This window comes from Lonchura striata, chromosome 9, assembly GCF_046129695.1.
Source record: "Lonchura striata isolate bLonStr1 chromosome 9, bLonStr1.mat, whole genome shotgun sequence".
Classification (NCBI taxonomy): Eukaryota; Metazoa; Chordata; class Aves; order Passeriformes; family Estrildidae; genus Lonchura; species Lonchura striata.
Genome location: NC_134611.1, coordinates 24,760,826 through 24,776,951, shown reverse-complemented (window position 1 = coordinate 24,776,951; position 16,126 = coordinate 24,760,826). Strand labels below are relative to the sequence as shown.

Here is a 16,126-nt window from a genome sequence, read left to right as displayed (position 1 = left end):
TGGTCAGTATTGAGCTAAAGGTAAAAAATGGCTGAAAGTCAAAATAATGTCAAATTCTAATACTTTATAGAGATTAATTACCTACAGTTACCTGTGACAGTGTCTCTTTCCCTGTACAAAAGAATTTGGGAATAAATTTGAGATGAGTGTGACCACGATGATGCTCACAAACCACAATTCTTCTGATACAACTACATTTTTGCAAAATGGTTACTTGTGCCTGCATCTGATAAAAACAGAACCTTACTGTTCATTGTGGGAAAATGAAGAACTGCACAAATTGGGTTTTCAAGAGTAGTTTCTGAAATTGCAGCTCATGGTAAATGAGAGTGAGAAGCTGTGTACTGCTTGTAGGAGCTGGTTGTAGAGTGACACAGAGACAAAGAGAGAAGGTAAATGAGATCAGTGACCAAGCTTTGTGTACCTGTGTTATTTGCAATTTGGTATGTAGTTGAGGTGGTAAGAATACATCTCCGTCTCTAAGGTGGCCAAGCTGTATAGGAGCAGTGCGTGGCTAATGGACAGTGTAAGTGGGGCTTAGTCTGTGCTGTGCTTAGCAGGTGTGTCAGCCTGGCAGCAGAGAGGGCATGGAAGGAATCTAGCTCTTGAACATACCAGGAGCTAAATGTTAAAATTTCAGTCTAGAAATTCTGCTATTCCTAGAGAAGTCTTTTGTTTGAAAGCTAAAAATAGTTTTTCTGAATCGAAAGAACTAGAGTGCTAAATTTCTACCCCTGACTCTCTCTCTATTTGAACAACATCTAGTCATCTGGTCTATGTGCAGCATAGGAATTCTCTACATTGGGTGAAAATAAGTGAGATACAACCAGGGATATGCTGAAGTGTGTTGCAAATTGATAAATAGGCTTCAGAAAGTATGTTGTAGTTCTGTTGCTTGTTAAGATACTGCTTATTGTTATTGGAAAAAACATTTTGGATTAGTTACTTTTTCTAGCTGCAAGGGCCTATCCAGTTTCTGTGTCAAACCTCCACACTGACCTCTGATATCTCCAGAACTTCTGTGCCTTGCATGACATGAACGGTTCCATATCATCTTCCAGTAATTTACTCTTTTATTTGAACTAGGATTTTATTGAAGCTGTAATGCTGTAAATCCTATCTTGGGTAAGAGTGCTTGTAAACTATTTTTATAGAGTCATATAATTACTGATAATTACTTCCATGTCCTGTGTGTCTGGTGGTATACATGGAAAAATCCAGGGTCTTGTTGGAGACACACACATACATATGTGACAGCTGAACTTTGAGGTCAGTGCACTTCCTGATCTGAGGACATACTCCTTTTGTGTCCAAAGAGGAAGTTCGCCTTGAGAAATAAAAAGGTAAAAACTGTAAATAAGTACAAGGATTAGACTGAATCCAATATTTATGGCAATACAAAGTTATTTACATGATTTAGCCCCATTAAGTTTAATAGAATTATTAACTGCTGAGTATTTTAAAGAAGATTTCTCAGTCTGAATGTAAATTAAATGTGACCGTGTATTTCAGCTTCCAAAGTACATGCTGATACTTCAGTGTTTGATGTCTAAACATTAATTTTTCATAATATTACTTTGATTTTACTAAAGTCATCAGCTAATTGAACACTAAAATATTCTTGTTTATTTCTGTCATATTTGGAGGCTGCAGTACTCGGAGAATTTCAGGAAGCAGTTATCCTAATTGTGTAATTCTAAACAAATAATACCATTTGTTATCCATTAGGTGCCTGTTAATGACTTAAACTTGACTCCATTGTAATTGCAGAAATGTCCTGAAAATGACATAAGAAGCTGTTGTCTTGCTGAAATAAAGCAAACTGAAGAGAAGTACACTGAAACTCTGGAATCGATTGAGAAAGTAAGATGCTGCTTATAGACTTGTAACATGCATTTTTATAGCAGTCTAGAAGATAGAATTACAGTAGCCAATGTATATATAATTTTTTTTCTTTCAGTTTTTCATGGTGCCATTGAAAAGGTTTCTGTCAGCATCAGAGTTTGATACTGTTTTCATCAACATTCCTGTGAGTAATTATATTTTTAAGTAACAGATATGAGGTTCATAGCTGATTGTGATATATTCATGTTACTGCACAAAATTATTATTTGAAATACATTGCACAATGTGTTTATGTGGATAGTAGTTGATTAAAAAGAGATGTGCACTATCAGTTTCTTTTTTTTCTGCTTGAGGGAATAAGGTAAGATAAATTGTATTAGCATGTGAGATAATGAATTGTTATAAACTGCAGTATTTTTGATCCTTAAAAGCTAATAGTTTCTAGAAATGGATTATCTTCTAACAAATGGTGATATTTTAATGATGGTACAAAGTTGTGACTGCTAAGTTACCTATCACGATATACAACTAGCTGTAGCTGCTCTGTGAATCCTTGTAGCTGCCCTGGCTCTTACACCATTGAACACACTTGAAAGTTAACATAATTCACAGTTTTGGATTCAGAATCTGGTGCTACAAAGGATGAGGAAATCCTCTGTGAACCATCTAGGAAACCTCCTATTTGACAGAAACAATAGTGGTTCCTATGATTGCGGCTTTGTGTCATTTATTTTCAGCTTAATCAAAACAGTATGATAATTTACATGTATTTTTAGTTTATAAGAGATCATCATGTCTTTACTCTGTCTAACTTTAAAGGAAGACATCAGAAATGGTTTGAAGCCTCTCAACACAGACAAATGAAAGCAATGTTCTTTTATGAGGCCTTTGTAAAGAAAGGGTCCCCAGTGTGTGGCCCATGTGCCACATCAAGCTATTGCTTGTAAAATATCACCTCTTGTTTGGCCATCTCTTGCATGTCCAATGGGCTCTCAGGTTATAGGAGGAGGTGTTGGGGATTTTATTCTATTCTGTGAAAACCTGGCCTGTCTGTAACAATGTTTTGCTGTTCCAGCATCATCCTGATAGAAGGTAAGTTAGGGCAGTTATTTTGTGGATGATACCTGACCCCTTGCCGTATTTTTCCCTCAATGAAGCTTTCACTCTGCCTCTTGATTGCTGCCATGTCCTGTATTCTGAATATTATTCCAAAACACTGTCACAGATATCAGTAACTAATTTGTCTTCCTGAATTACATCAGCTCTCTATAGAGATCCCTTTGCTTTTAAAAACAAATTTATATTCTGTCCTGCATTAGTGTTTCTTACTCATTGCAACTAAAGCCATGATGTGTCCTACTTAAGTTACTGTAAACCTCTTTTCTAAGGCTCTGTGTGCCCAGGCATATTGACTTACTTTTGCTGAAAGACCTAATTCCAGTCAATGGAAACACTGCACAAGGGTACAGAAAGGGCTTGAGGGCTGTAAGCACAAACAGGGAGGTCAGCCCACTCACTGCTAGTTAAACGATTGCATGGGATCACATAAGATTGAAAAGAACAAAACCTGTATATTTTAGTAAATAGTATAGTAAATATACTGTATATAGTAAATGTATATTTGGGTTGTTTTATATTGCTTTTTGTTATCGGCATTCAATATTCTGCTGTTAGAACATGCTGCTTATTCCAAACTCCAGGAGCAGTTCATGGGCATCCAGTAACCTTAAAGGAAATACAGAACTTGCCTAAGCCAAAAATACTTGCAAGCGCTTTCTCTGCTCAGACCTTGTCTGTGTGGCAGTTCCTCAGCAGGAAGGCTGGAGGGCAGTGGAAGCTTGTTTTAAACTAAAAATAGCTGTTACTCAGAGCTCTGCAGCAAAGTGAGATGTGAAGAGCAAGTGCTGTCTTCTCAGAACAGAATGGATTTACTTCTGTTAAGGGTTGTGGTGAAGGATTGCTTCCTTAGGGTGATGTTATATTCCTTAAATAGACTCTAAGAGATGCTTGCTGGATCAACTGCTGATACCAAAATACTTCATTTTGAAGGGAACAAAAAAAAGCAATTACTCCAAATGACTTGCCAGTCTAAAGAGAGTGCCTTTCAGTGGCACTCATATTTCTAAGTTCTGCTCTTTAAAGTGAATGTATGGCTCTATATTTGCATCTGTATATGTCTGTCTATATTGTGTATATATGCATTTGTATGCACATCTATGTGTGCACCCATATATAAATGCACTTATATGTGCACCTGTGAATGCCTTTGAATTATACAGAGAGAGATGAAATTACATGTAACAGATACTGTTGGAATATTGATTAACTTCAAATGATGTTGCATTAGTTTAGTTTAAAACTTGATTTGAATAAGAGATGGAAATCCAAAAAGACCCATTGTCCCCTTATCATTAAGCTGTTTTTGAGGGTTACTACTTAGCTGAGTCCCTGTGTGCTCTTAGAAAAAGTGCTCCTGTTCCAAATACACCAATTGGGAATAATTTCTGTAATAATGTCTGTGTACTGCAACTTAAGATTCTGAGGATAAAGCCATGCAGTTGCTAGCAACTAAATTTGTTCTGTTTCAAGATTCTGCACCCTCATCAGTGATGTGATTGACCTTGTATACACTTTAGCTTTCATCAGTGTGAAGTGAAATGTTTTGACTTAGTTCACGAATCAATGTTGAATATTATTTTTGTAGTATATAATTTCTTGCATTAAATCATCTTTAGTGGCTTGCTCTGTTAAACAGTCCTCTTTTTTGTTCCAGTGGTCTGTATACTACTTACAGTTACCCAGATTTCAAACTTCTTAACCTGTTTTGACTTAATTTCTTGTGAATTCTCTGACAGTGTCCATGCAGTGTTAAGGCTGATGTAGTCTCCTATAGTTTGATGGTGTATAAGCAAGGAGAGTTGCAACAGTAATCAAAGAGCAAATCTTTCTGCCATATTCTTTCTCCCAGGCATTTAGCTGCATGCTGTATTGGGAAACTCATTATGATTGCAGTTAATTTAGCATTAGAACATCACTAATTGACCAATGTAATGTATAGAACTAATTTTTCACAGCTCAGGGACAAGAATAATTACTTCCGCTTGTCACTAAAGAATTTACTTGACTAGTTTAATTTTAAAATTATCATTATAAAATAAATGTGTATTAACAGTGCACATTCTAAGCTAGAATAAATTAGTCTCTAAATAGGTAGCTCTGAGTTTAGTTTTTCTTGTTGCGCTAAACAGAACATATGCCAAACCTTGAAATTAGATTCTACTCTCAAATGATTTGTTTTCCAATTTATTTAAATTAATGGGTCTAACATAAAAGAATTAATTTTTATATTCAAAGTTTTAAACCATTCTGTTTTTACAAAGCTTTTCCCCTCCCTATTACTGTTTTTAAGGATTTGGTGAAAATTCACAGGAATCTTACACAGGACGTCAATGATTCCATTGTCAACAAAAATGATCAGAACCTATATCAAATTTTTATTAACTACAAGGAAAGGTAAGACTTAAGCATTCTTACTAATTGTGCTAATATGTGCTCAGTTTGGTATTTTACTGTATTTTTATTTGGTGAATATTTCTGAAACAGGATTCAGTTCTAAGTAAGTATCTTTATGCAAGCTAGTTTTGGTGTTTTCAGTGTGGAAGTCAAAATGCAACCTATTGTTTTATGAGCTGTCACTCTTGTTAGCCCAGATTTGGCAATATTTTTACTTGGGTAACAAATATATTTTTAAGAAAACTTAAATTTTGCACAGCACTTTTTTTTCCATGCACATAATCCCAGATATTTTATAACATGTATTAGTATTGTTTAAGAGATTAAAAAAAGGATACTTACTAGGGATGTTTCAGATTAAAGAAAACAGAAGAGGTCATAACTGGAAAGTAGAAACAGCATATGTAAGAGAAGAGACTATGGTCTTGCTTTACCCTGAGTCAGAGGTGTGATAGTAAAGCAAACACCATTTGCCTTCAAGCTTTGAAAAGCAGCCAAGCTGATAACAGGACAGCTGTGGCAACATGCCATACCCTGTGGGCTAATTGCCCATTTTTTACCTACCTTTTCATATTCTCCTTCTGCCAGCACTGACAGCTATTGGACTATATAGATGAATTTATCTGCCTGTGGTACTTGGCTGAAAACACTTGTTCTGTTGGCTACGTTGATGACCTATCTTAAAGCAACCTTTGGGTTTTGGTTAAAAATAAAGTCCTTCTGGGACCAGAGTTAAGAAAGACTTGAGGGAACTAACTGGGTTTCCTTCAGGGTGAAGGAGGATTATTGCAGCAATAATTGGTGTGTGAGAAACTGGGCAGCAGCATCTAAAGAATGTTAGATGGGACAGTTTTCTAAGGGAGGAGGGTGTCCCAGACTTCCCATAAACAGTCGTACCTTCAGAGACCCTCTGTCTCAGCTTCTAGGTTGGAGCAGGACACAGTTATTTCCCAGGCTGTTACACTTTCTGTTGCTGTAGGAGGGAATCAGGGGACAAAGAGGTATTCTGGAAAATGCTTATCTTTCTAAAGTTGTTCTGAAATGTGTGCTAAAAGAGGAACAAAGGACCCTGAGAAGAAATACCAAGTTTACATTATTAAAAAAAGGGAACAGAGGTTGATGCAGTGTCTGAACCATATCGTGATCAAAAGAAATAAGAAATAATAACTTCTAAATAATTGTCATCACCTTATTGTTGAAAAAAGAAATAAATAAAAGGGTAAAGGTTAGGTGAGAGAAAAAGAAATTTAGGAGACCTCAGTGGAAGGCTCATGGGAACCCACCAAAAAAGGTTTGAAGCATACAGAAGAAATCACCTCAAGAAATAGATGAAAAGGTGAAAGAAGAGAGCACTCTTGGCACTGGGACTAGCAGAAAGAAGCACTCCACAGAGAGGCAAGAAACTCCTGTCGTAAAACCAGGCTCCTTCAGGAAGAATTGCTACACTTGATGTCTGAAAATTTCTTGAGATTTCATACACTATTATTTTGATCTAAGAGGTTAGACCTGGTAGAAATGTTGGAGACAGATCAGTTTGGATAACCTATGAGTTCTTAAAGGATGGCTATAATTAATCCTATTAGGCCTGTGCCCCAGAATTTATTCACTACAACCTTGGAAGTCTACATTGCTTCTACACTGTTCTGTTAAACAGAATTTTTGCTTCTTTTAAATGAATCCTGTATTTATCAGAACATATATATATGTATATATGTGTCTATTAAAGGCAAATGCAATGATTTTACATTTGATATGTGACTATTGAAGGCAAATGCAATTTCTATTTGAAAGTAGAGCAAAACTGTTATCCTGAATAATCTTCATCCATTCATGCTGTGCATTGAATACATGGTTAAATTCTATCCTTGCTTATGTAGGCACTGCTCCTTTTGAAATAAGGATTGTGATTGAGGGTTGTTCTCAAATAAACAAATGTTGCTTTCATTTTTTCTCTTGCTTTGATTTAGGTTGGTTATTTATGGACAGTACTGCAGTCAAGTGGAGATAGCAATATCGTGCTTAGACAATATCTCTAAGACAAAAGAAGATGTTAAATTGAAGTTAGAGGTATCAGTATTTTTTAACATGTATATATATGTATTCACGTTATACCATGTGTTTCTGTGATTATGTGCTGCTTTCATTGAAGTCAAAACCTTTATGATTATGAAACTAGCTGGACTGGTGAGTGAATATGTTTCCCTTCATTCTTTTGGAGCCTCTGATCCAATGACCACATGGTGCTTTCTGCAGAGCTACTGCCCATCTGCTGAGCCCTCAGGGTCAGCATGTCCCTGGCTGGAGCCTATGGGCTGAGGGACTTCATCTCTGCCTTGTAGATGTTTGTGAGGTTTGTGCTGGGCCTGCCCTGAGGGGCGTCAGCTGCGCCCTGGGCTGTGCAGACCTGCTGAGGGTGTCTGTGTCTCCTGCTGCAGGTCACTGTCAATGGCTCTAAAGGAGAGGTGGCCTTGGACAGAGCCCTCAAGAGCTGTGTTTGCAGCTGTCCCTCAGGTGGTGCAGGAAACATCAGTCACTGCACTTTTTGAGCCTCATAATTCAATCAGCTTTTAGAGATATGGAGCATAACATCCCAACCTGGATATTACTGTACTGTGAGAGATGAAGCTGTGGAAAAGTCAAGGCAGACTGTCCCCACCCATTTACAGATGTAGCCTTTCATTGTGGAAAGCAGTCAAGTAGGTCAGGCATTGACTTGCCTATAAATCCACGCTGGATATTCCCATATACCTTCCTCATGTGCCCAGATATTGATGCCAAGAGGACTTGCTCCACAATTTTTGCAGTGTAGGGCTGAAATGAGACTGTCTGGCCTGTAGTTTCCATGATTACCTTTTTTTTTTTTTTTTCCCCATAGGAAAATATTTTTTCTAGCTGTATGGAATGTCTTATTTCTGTTGCCTTTGTTCTACTCTCTCATGCATGTTGAAACATCTGAAAACATGTGACTAAATGCAGGCTTTTTTTGGTTTTGCCAGATCAACTGTTTTTCATTTTGTTGCTACTATTTATCACAAGCTTAAGATAGTTGCTTGTATGTCACTGGATTTTCATATGTATCACTTGAATAAGTTTATTTTCTAGCTCTGTTGTCTTGTTCTTTCTTCTGCTTTGAACTAGGAATGTTCCAAGAGGGCCAATAATGGGAAATTTACATTGCGGGATCTCTTAGTGGTTCCGATGCAAAGAGTGCTGAAATACCATCTACTGCTCCAGGTATTTTATTTTTGAAATTTAAGAGGGTTGAGAGCAAAACTGTGATTGTTTATCATCAGTGGGTTGTAAAATGAAAGCCAAATGTATTTATCAAAGGAAGGTGATTGACGCTTCCCTAGATATGTTAAGAAATAAAATTCAGTCAAGTGCAGGGTTTCTCCCAGAGATAATTTCTTAGAGCTGAAGCTTATCTGCGGAAAATAAAATAAAACATGATTATTTCCTCAGTCTCTGGACCTTTTATTGTTGGCGTGTATAAAATGGTTAGTAGTACCAAACCATAAGCATAGTACTTGGAAATGTCAACCATTATCCCCCAAAAGAGGAAGCTGGGCCATACATACAGCATACTTTTAAGATACTTCTTCGCTGTCATAAATTGCAATTAAGCCATATTTATTTTGAAATGCTTCTTGTTATAACCCACAAAGCATTATCTTTTGCAGTTAGTCCTGTAATAAGGGTGGAGAGTCTTATAAATTTAATTTGATAGCTCTGCCAGGAGACTCATTAGTTCAGCTGTGAAGAAATGTATTACTGTATTAGACTGTCAACCCTGCTGATGCTTGTAAAATGTCATTTTTAAAAGATCTACTACTTATATATGGAGTATAATTTTTACTCTGCAGAACAACATAAATTTTGTAATATTAAATTTTTGAAATACTTCTGTAAATGAGTCATCAATATTTTGATCAATGCAAAACTGGAAAAAAGCAAATGAATGGTACAACATCTTTTAAAAAACCTTATAAGATATGACTGATTTTATAATCAACCTGTATATAGTGGAAAGATGGTATACAATGTCACTATGCTCTTTGTAACAATATCTATATGTTGTACAAGAAAAATATTTTGCAGACTTGGAAAGAAAAAAATGAGTAAAATGTTAGAATTGCAATGCAAATATAAGTACTAATTACTTATTATTTTAATTGTAATACGAGTATAAAAATACTGTTTAATTTCTTGTGATTTTACTAAGTTATCTGAGCTGAAATGTATAATTATTTCCTCAAATTATAAGGAAGAAATTACCCATTTACACAAGGTTACACTTCTACTTCATAAAGCCCCAAAAAGACTGTATTTTCCGTATGGGAAGTGCCTAAAATAATTGTTTCAACATGTAAATTTGATTTCAGTATGTTTTCTGAGTCAGCTTCCTCTTAGGTATGATAAGACAGTGACTTTTAAGCTGTGCACACTTCAGCTGAGGTTTTATTGCCAGCATGGAGCTCTGTCTGCAGACAAGTGCATGCTTTGGAATAGGATGAAATTCCATATAGCAATGTGTAAATGAACCTGAGTGTTGTTTACCTGGGCTTCCAGCATGCACATACAGTAATGATCTGATTTGGCAAGTTTTAAGTGCTAGACAGACCAAATTCACTTCTCGTGATGGTTCATTAGCAGCTAAAGTCAGTGTTTAGGCTGTGCAGCAGTCATTCCTAAGTACTTGCCAATTTTGCAATAGTCCCCACTCACTGATAGGCTGCTCACTCTGGAGGTGAAAATGCCTATTCTTGGTTTTGGCTTCTGTATTTTTTGGGGGTGGGGATGAGCAATGATGATTTCAATTTATCAAAACTACAAATGGTGGAAAGTTTTAACTGCTCTGTCCACAGGAGCTGGTAAAGCACACTACTGATGCCATGGAGAAAGCAAATCTAAAACTGGCACTTGATGCAATGAAGGTGAGCATTTAAGGCAGTGAAGTATTTATGTCTGTTGGTGTTTAGAATGGTAGCTCAGAATTGTATTTCCTGGAGGATATTCTTCACAACATTTCAAACATGTTTTCACAGATTCCTGTGAGCTTATGTCATGGCAGGTATAAAGTTGAGGGTTTTGCTCAAGTCTGGGAAACAAGTTCAGTAGTTTTCTGAAAGAGAAGGCTTGTGAAATGGGACTTCCCCATTTTGGATTACTTTTGTATTTGCTAAAAAACAGGTGTTTTATCAATGTTGCTCTTGCTTCTGAAATCTAGGAGTATTTCTACTGCTGTAAGTAAATTTGAATTGAGATCAGTAATTTTCCAGTGAGATAGAGAGCTGTCTTTGTTTACAAGACCTTTTTCTATCATCTTAATATGATCTCTGTGGCATTACCTTTGAAAGCAGTAGTATCTTTCTGGAGGTAGGGTACCTGTCACTATACATTCATCTGCAAGCGGTACAAACAAATGCTTTATAGAATAACTGTGCTGCCTTGTGCATAAGGTAATATATTATGTGCTCCTCTGCACAGCTTCAGAAACAAAGCACAGGTCTGCTTCAGTTGCCTTCATGGCATGAATTGTGACATTCATGTGCTGGAATTGGGAAGTTTTTTCTGTTTTCTGTGGGGAAAGGAGCCAACATGACATAAGTTATATCTCCTGTTGTAATCTGTATGGTCCACAGTAGATGCTGAAGTCAGACTAAGTTAGTTTTGGGTCACACAGCTGTCTTGTATTTTGTGACTGCCTTGAATGCCTGGAATACAAACCAGCTCACAAATGAGATTTTTAGTTCCCTTTTTTGTTATCCATTTTTGTGCAGTGAATGTAGAGGAATGGGCACCATGATAATTTCCCTCGGAGAGGTGCCTGAAAAGAGATGGTACAGTGATCATCCATCTAGTGGCAGGCCATGCATCCTGATTCCTGCTAATTGGCTTGGAAAATAACTCTGTTTTATATTTACCCCTGCTTTTTCTTTCCAGTTTGCTGGTTTTCTTCATTGTTGGTGTCTGTTGGATGTAAAAATCAAAGAAATCTCTTGCCAGAGTGGCTGTGGCAGAGATGTGCTGACTGGCAGGATGTAACCAAACAAAATACTACAAAATCTTACTCCCCCCTCCAAACCCACAAACCCCTGAGATATGTGTCTCTCCTTAAGGCTGCAGCACTGTTCCCATTCTGATTTACTGTAGTCCCTGCCATTGTAGTAAAAATAACAGTGTAGCACTGGTATTTTGCTTCTAAAAACCCTGGCGTCTTTCACCAAGAAAGACAAAGAGAAAATGTCTTTGGAAAAACTGCTAGCAAAGTGGTACTGCCCCCCAGGAAAGAAAATTATTGGGAGAATTATGCTGTTGGATTTCTTTTGGCAGCAAGAAAAGAGGCTATTTAATTTCTAACCCAAGCCTTTTAAGACTGACGTGAATGTATCCTGCACAGATCTGTTTGGGAAGCTAGCATAATGACTGCAGCTATTCATAGTTTTTGATTAAAAACATCTTAGTGAGAAGATGTATTTTCCTCCCACCCTCCAAATTTGTGACCATATTGAAGGGATACTGTAAAAGCAACTTAAGAAGATCAGAATGCCTTTTCCAACTGCTGCTCTCAGCATTCCTGACCCTACCAATTACCTCTTCAGCTCACTCCTCATCTCCAGCCATAAACACAGAAGCCCCAGCAAATTGTCACTATTACTCAAGCATCTTCAGAGCATTTTAAAAGCTTTAGTGAAATGTGTACAATACATGTTCTGGTAAAGGGCACAATAATGATCTCACCCTGTGACTTCAGGTAGTATATCCCTTCAAAAGCCCCTTTTAAAATCTGCTGTGTAATGGCTTCTCTCTGCTGTGCAACAGTAAGAGCAAGATCCCCCTACTGGGGCTGTAGCCTATAAGCACCCAGGTTTATGATTCATTTACACCTTACATTCTGTTTTTGAGCTACCTTATATATGTTTTCTACTATATTCTCTATTTACCTCAGAGGTTGGATGTTGACTGCTTTTTCCATAGTGAGCTGCATAAATTACGTTTCCATCTTTAATCTTGAAAATAAAACACTAAAGAAAGGCAGAAAAAAATCAGCTCTTTTAAAGAATTTATTACTTGTTTCCCTCTTTCCTGATAGTAAATTCACGTTCCAATAGATATGATGAAAAGTGCTGTAAATATTATTGAAGATATGCAGACACTTTTTTCCTTCTTTATTTGGGCATACATATTGGTAATTCTTGAATGTTAAAGAGAATTTCAAAATTACTAAATACCTAGATAAGACAAAGGTAAAATAAACATGTCAAAATAATTTATTAAAGCAGTATGTTATAGAAAAGTTATTCTTTTCCTCCCTTTTGCTGTTGATACTCTAGGACTTGGCTCAATATGTAAATGAAGTAAAGCGAGATAACGAAACACTTCGGGAAATTAGACAGTTTCAACTATCAATAGAGAATTTGGTATGTGATTTTTTAATTTACATATAATTTTAAAATCACTTTTGATCAAACCTATTGATGTATTTTGTCCTCATAGGAGTTTATTATAATCTTGATAATATTTAAGTATAAGTTTGTTTTCTTTGGTTTAGAATGACCTGCATATTAAAGTACATATATCTCTCTATTCTGAGTGTTAGTAGTTAAATATGTTTGTATATGGACAATGACTCTCAGATGTTTTTTTTAATGGGAAGACCTTTCCCATTTGAAGACAAAAATAGAATGGACTGATTCTTTATAGTATTTAGTTTATGCTAGTAGGGAAAAGATGTTGTTTCCTGGTCTGAAAAGACCTTTATTGGGGTAAAAGGATTTAGTGGTCTAACATTTGAATGTGTTGTTATCTTCACACTGTTGCTGTATGGAATCATACATTTTACTTCTATTTCAGAACCATTCCCTCTTACAGTATGGCAGACCTCAAGGTGATGGAGAAATAAGGATAACAACGTTAGACAGACGTGCAAGGCAAGACAGGTGATGGCATAACTTGTGGTGTTCACTGTTGAAAACCTGTGAAGTGATTCTTGATAGATGGGAGGTCAGCTCACTGATTCTTGGGGGCTTTCCATTCCACTGGGCATTCAGATTCTGTCTACCATTGACCAAGTGCATGTGCAAAGTGATGAATGGAAAATTAGTTATTTCGTTACTGTCTAAGATCATTTAGTCCCTTATAAGGAGTTGGTCTTAGGCTAAAGTACTTGCAGTGTTGGTTGTTTTATTAGCCAGTAGTTTAGATCTTCACCTTGAAAATTTTAAATCACACTGGCAAAAGTGTGTAAAATAAGACTTTTTGGTGTTAGCTTTCTGGAGTGTTTTTAACCATCTCTGTATTGTATTTTCATAGGCATATCTTCTTGTTTGATCTAGCTGTCATTGTTTGCAAACGGAGAGGGGATAATTATGAAATGAAGGAAATAATAGATCTTCAGAAATACAAAATTACAAATAACCCCACTACTGATAAAGAAAATAAGAAGGTAAATATTTGTTGCTAATTCACATAAAATGTTTATGTTTAGCAAGAATTTGTAACATTTTGTATGAGTTTAAAATGTACATACAAATTCTTTAAGATGTTTTTAATTTTAAATATGAGATGGAGTGAATATTTAGATTTGAACTTTGTTTATTTTGAGGTAATTAAAATGTTTGAGTAAGTCATTCTAAGGGAACACAAAGTGGTCCTACTCTTGCCAAAATTAATGAATTAAAGAATATACAAATGCTTTGTTATTTTTTAGGGTTTTTTTTTTTCCCCTTTCCCTTCTTCATACCTGATAATTTTTGTATTGTCAATCTTCTTATGCAGTGGTCTTATGGCTTCTACCTCATTCATATCCAAGGTGAAAATGGTTTAGAAGTTTATTGCAAAACTAAAGACTTAAAGAAAAAATGGCTTGAACAATTTCAGATGGCTCTGTAAGTACATTTTTATTAAGGTAGAATCACATCACTCATGTAAAGATTTTGCTTAAATTACATTGAACTTTTTTCATGTTTTAATACAGTCTAGCTATCTATTTTATTTGACATTCTGAGAAACAACCGGTTGACATCAACAGTATTTCCCTGAAATTCCTCTTGGAAAAGGAAGAGGGCACTCTAAGCTATGTAGTATTTTCCAACCTTGCCGCTAAAACTGTTTTAGTGATGCTGTCTTAAGCAACCATGGGGAAATAATAATTATATTAACAATAAATATCAGAATAGTGACATTTTTCCTATGCCATTTTAATCTTGACTAATTGAAGTATGGTTTTGAAAGGTGATGCTGGTAGTTTGGGAGGGGATGCTGGCATCTTTCCTAGTGGCTTTTATCTAATTCATTAGTTAGCAGCTGAATCAAGTTGCTTGGCACATTAGATTTAGTTTCAAAAGGCTGATTTCCTTTGTATGTTTTAAAGTGAGAGGAGGTTGCTTTAGACTTCTTGAAAAGTAAGTTGTTCAGTTGCAGCACTGCAGATTACATTATTGTTATGCAGCATGAACTTTATTTCCATTTCTGATACTTGTCAGAAAGACAAACATGATTATTGACACTTTGGTTATTGTGATTAAATTTAAAGCATGCACAAGGGAATTGGATGACAGGTGATGCTTGCATTATGGAAAGAAAAAGTGTGAGGGGGAGTGAGACTCCCAGTGAACACAGACAGCATTAGCAATGGTTTGGATGTGGTTGTAAAGGGGTATGGATTCAGGAAAAAGGCTATTGTGAGCTGATTTGAGTGAAATGTCCTCAAAAATTATACATACTTTTAAAAAACCTCAGTATGACGAGTGTTAATTATATAATGGAAACATGGAAGGAGAACCTGAGCTGGACAGATACAATAAAGCCTGTTTACTAGGTTTCCCGTCTTGCTGATTTTTATGGAAGGCAAAAGTGACATGTGTTTTGGCAAGAATTTCTGGGTGGCATAACTGGGGATGGAAGGAGGTATTTATTTGCATGTGTATCTCCTTCTGTCCCTCTGCTCTCCCTGCTGTGCTTTGTGTAATATCATAATTATGTTTACTTAACATGTGTGTGAGAAGTGAGGCACTCAGACGTACCAACTTCAGCATTGTGACTCTTCATCACTCCTCAGCCATTCTGGCCCAGTGCCCCAAAAAACCAAACAAACCAGAAGTTAGGCAAGGTACTAAGAAGAATGGAGAGAGCACTGTGATTTTTCCCCCTAATTCTTCCCGACCATTTCTATGGTTGTGTGCAGGACCATTCTCCCTGTCCCTCCTTGTGCTGCTGTGTGAGTGCAGCTCTGCCCTCATACAGTGCTGGGCAGCAGCCAGCGCTGCTCAGCTGTTGGGAATGTGCCTCTGCCACAGGAGCTGGGGCTGCTGCTGGCCTGTGGGAGCAGAGCCCGCAGCACCTCAGTGGTTGGCGAGTTTGTGTGCCACTCTTTCCTCTCTGGCAGATGGACTTGGTCTTTGAAAATGGGTGGTGGTGTCTTGCATGGATGTTTGTCCTTGTAAAGTCACACCTCTAGTTTAACCTCTTACCATGTGGTTAAGGCACCAGCGCTGGAGCAGCAGGATCAGGACTGAGGTGCGCCATGATGCAATGGCATTATTGCTTTCTCAAGTTTTCCTTGCTTATCCCCAACTCTGTTACATGGGTTTGACTTCACTGTGTTTCCCTGAGCATCTCTCCCAAAACATACCTTGGTGCATGTAGCAGCAATAATGATCTTCTAATGCATGCTGAGACACAAGACTTTGTATTTAGGAATAAACAAAGCCAAGTGTGTTGAGCAGTTGCTCGGTTTGGTTTGATTTGTTGTTTTCAGGGCTCTCGT

General features: G+C 36.9%; 1 protein-coding gene across 1 annotated transcript in view; it reads left to right on the top strand.

Moving 5' to 3' along the window:
* VAV3 (vav guanine nucleotide exchange factor 3) overlaps nt 1–16,126 on the top strand; it is a 148,344-nt gene that overhangs the window by 56,456 nt on the left and 75,762 nt on the right. The window contains exons 6-15 of the mRNA XM_077785484.1: nt 1,771–1,863; nt 1,961–2,029; nt 5,255–5,358; nt 7,326–7,425; nt 8,497–8,592; nt 10,224–10,292; nt 12,693–12,779; nt 13,213–13,298; nt 13,672–13,804; nt 14,137–14,246. Of these exons, the coding sequence (XP_077641610.1) occupies nt 1,771–1,863; nt 1,961–2,029; nt 5,255–5,358; nt 7,326–7,425; nt 8,497–8,592; nt 10,224–10,292; nt 12,693–12,779; nt 13,213–13,298; nt 13,672–13,804; nt 14,137–14,246 (947 nt within the window). The remainder of the gene's footprint in view (nt 1–1,770; nt 1,864–1,960; nt 2,030–5,254; nt 5,359–7,325; nt 7,426–8,496; nt 8,593–10,223; nt 10,293–12,692; nt 12,780–13,212; nt 13,299–13,671; nt 13,805–14,136; nt 14,247–16,126) is intronic.